Source organism: Mandrillus leucophaeus, unplaced genomic scaffold (genome assembly GCF_000951045.1).
Source record: "Mandrillus leucophaeus isolate KB7577 unplaced genomic scaffold, Mleu.le_1.0 Scaffold1275, whole genome shotgun sequence".
Lineage (NCBI taxonomy): Eukaryota > Metazoa > Chordata > Mammalia > Primates > Cercopithecidae > Mandrillus > Mandrillus leucophaeus.
Window position 1 is genome coordinate 120,773 of NW_012101154.1, and position 1,465 is coordinate 122,237.

Sequence of the window (1,465 nt, forward strand, 5' to 3'; positions counted from 1 at the left end):
CAGCAGCATCAGCATCACCCGAGAACTTACTACAAATGAAGAATCTCAGGCCTGCTGAATCAGAATGTGCAGCATCAACGAGTCCCTCGCTGATTTATTTGGGGAAGAGAAGTTCTTTTCTGTCTTGACTGAACATGACGTTAAATGTGTTTTGCAAAATTACCTGTCTCAGATTGTTGTTCATCCTTTATTTCTGTGGCTGTATTCGAAACAGAATCTTCCTTGTCACCTGTCACCTGAATGGAATTTGAAACAAAATAATCAATAAATAAAGTGTGTTTCATAGATTATACGTTTACTAGTTCAAAATATAAACGAAATTTTAATCACCTTCAAGGCTTTTTTTTTCTGAGAAGACACTGAAAAGCAAAAGGGATACACAATCACTCATATGTAAATATGATAAAGTTATCCATACATAATGCTGTGTTAGCATCAAGGTGTATCTTCCTGCCTGTATTAGTATAGGCTTTGATGTTTTCTACTTTGTGTCTAGGGACCAGAACACGATAGAAATACACTGAAAAAAAAATAAGGAACACAGGCTTCACAAAATATACCCTTACAGTTTCAAACATGGTATGATATGTCATATGTCTAAAACTAAAATAAAACCGTGTCAGTATCAATGTGGATATGCCGAGTGATGAGGAGAAATGTGATCTAAAATCAGAGGAGCAACTCATACATCTGAGAAACAATGTCAAAGCAGGTGGTACATGATCCCGCATGTCTTTCATGCAAGAAATCAAAAGGTTTTACACCATTATACTACAAACATTCATCATGCTCTTTGACTTATCCGATAACTGAGAAGGTACACAATTACAATGACACTTCAGTTGAATGTACACTTCACGTCTCTTCAGTGGAAGTGTGCTACATTGATCAGCTTGGATATATGTTTGGTGAATCCTAGTAGATAACATTCATTATTTATCATACCCATGTGGTGTAATAATCCGCCTACATTTCTTGTATTCTCTAGTTTAGCCTTCAGAAAGTTTCTTCATCCACTAATGGCAAGAAGGTATAATATATAAACCCCATGAAAAAGTACAAAAAATTATACATATTTATACAAAATGGAATTGCAGCAGGCATTAGATATTAATAAATTTTACATTTGGATATCAGTCCAATGTTCATTGAAAATAACCATTTTAGGATTCAATTAATGCATTCACACATTATTTCTGTCTCTAAAATCAGTCTGCTCTGGAATATCACTTTATTATAAAGAATTTTCACTAAATAGCTATGTTAACAAAAAAAGTCAGCACTTTGGAAAAAAGCTAATGTATTCATATTAAATTTTAACTCATTTGAATAACTAATAAAAATATATCTCTGATGTCTGATAGTAATAAACAGGAATAATGAGACACTGAGGTTTATCCCAATTCTAGCACACCTCCCTGATTCCAGTAGACATTGGAGCAGCCAGAAGTCAGATCTTCTCGTA

The 1,465-nt window shown here is 33.9% G+C and overlaps 1 protein-coding gene across 1 annotated transcript in view; it reads right to left on the reverse strand.

Moving 5' to 3' along the window:
* Positions 1-1,465, reverse strand: part of LOC105533662 (ankyrin repeat domain-containing protein 36C-like) — a 172,735-nt gene that overhangs the window by 62,306 nt on the left and 108,964 nt on the right. The window contains exons 32-33 of the mRNA XM_011972131.1: positions 331-359; positions 164-236 (exon numbers count right to left, since the gene is read on the reverse strand). Coding sequence (XP_011827521.1) covers positions 164-236; positions 331-359 — 102 coding nt within the window. The remainder of the gene's footprint in view (positions 1-163; positions 237-330; positions 360-1,465) is intronic.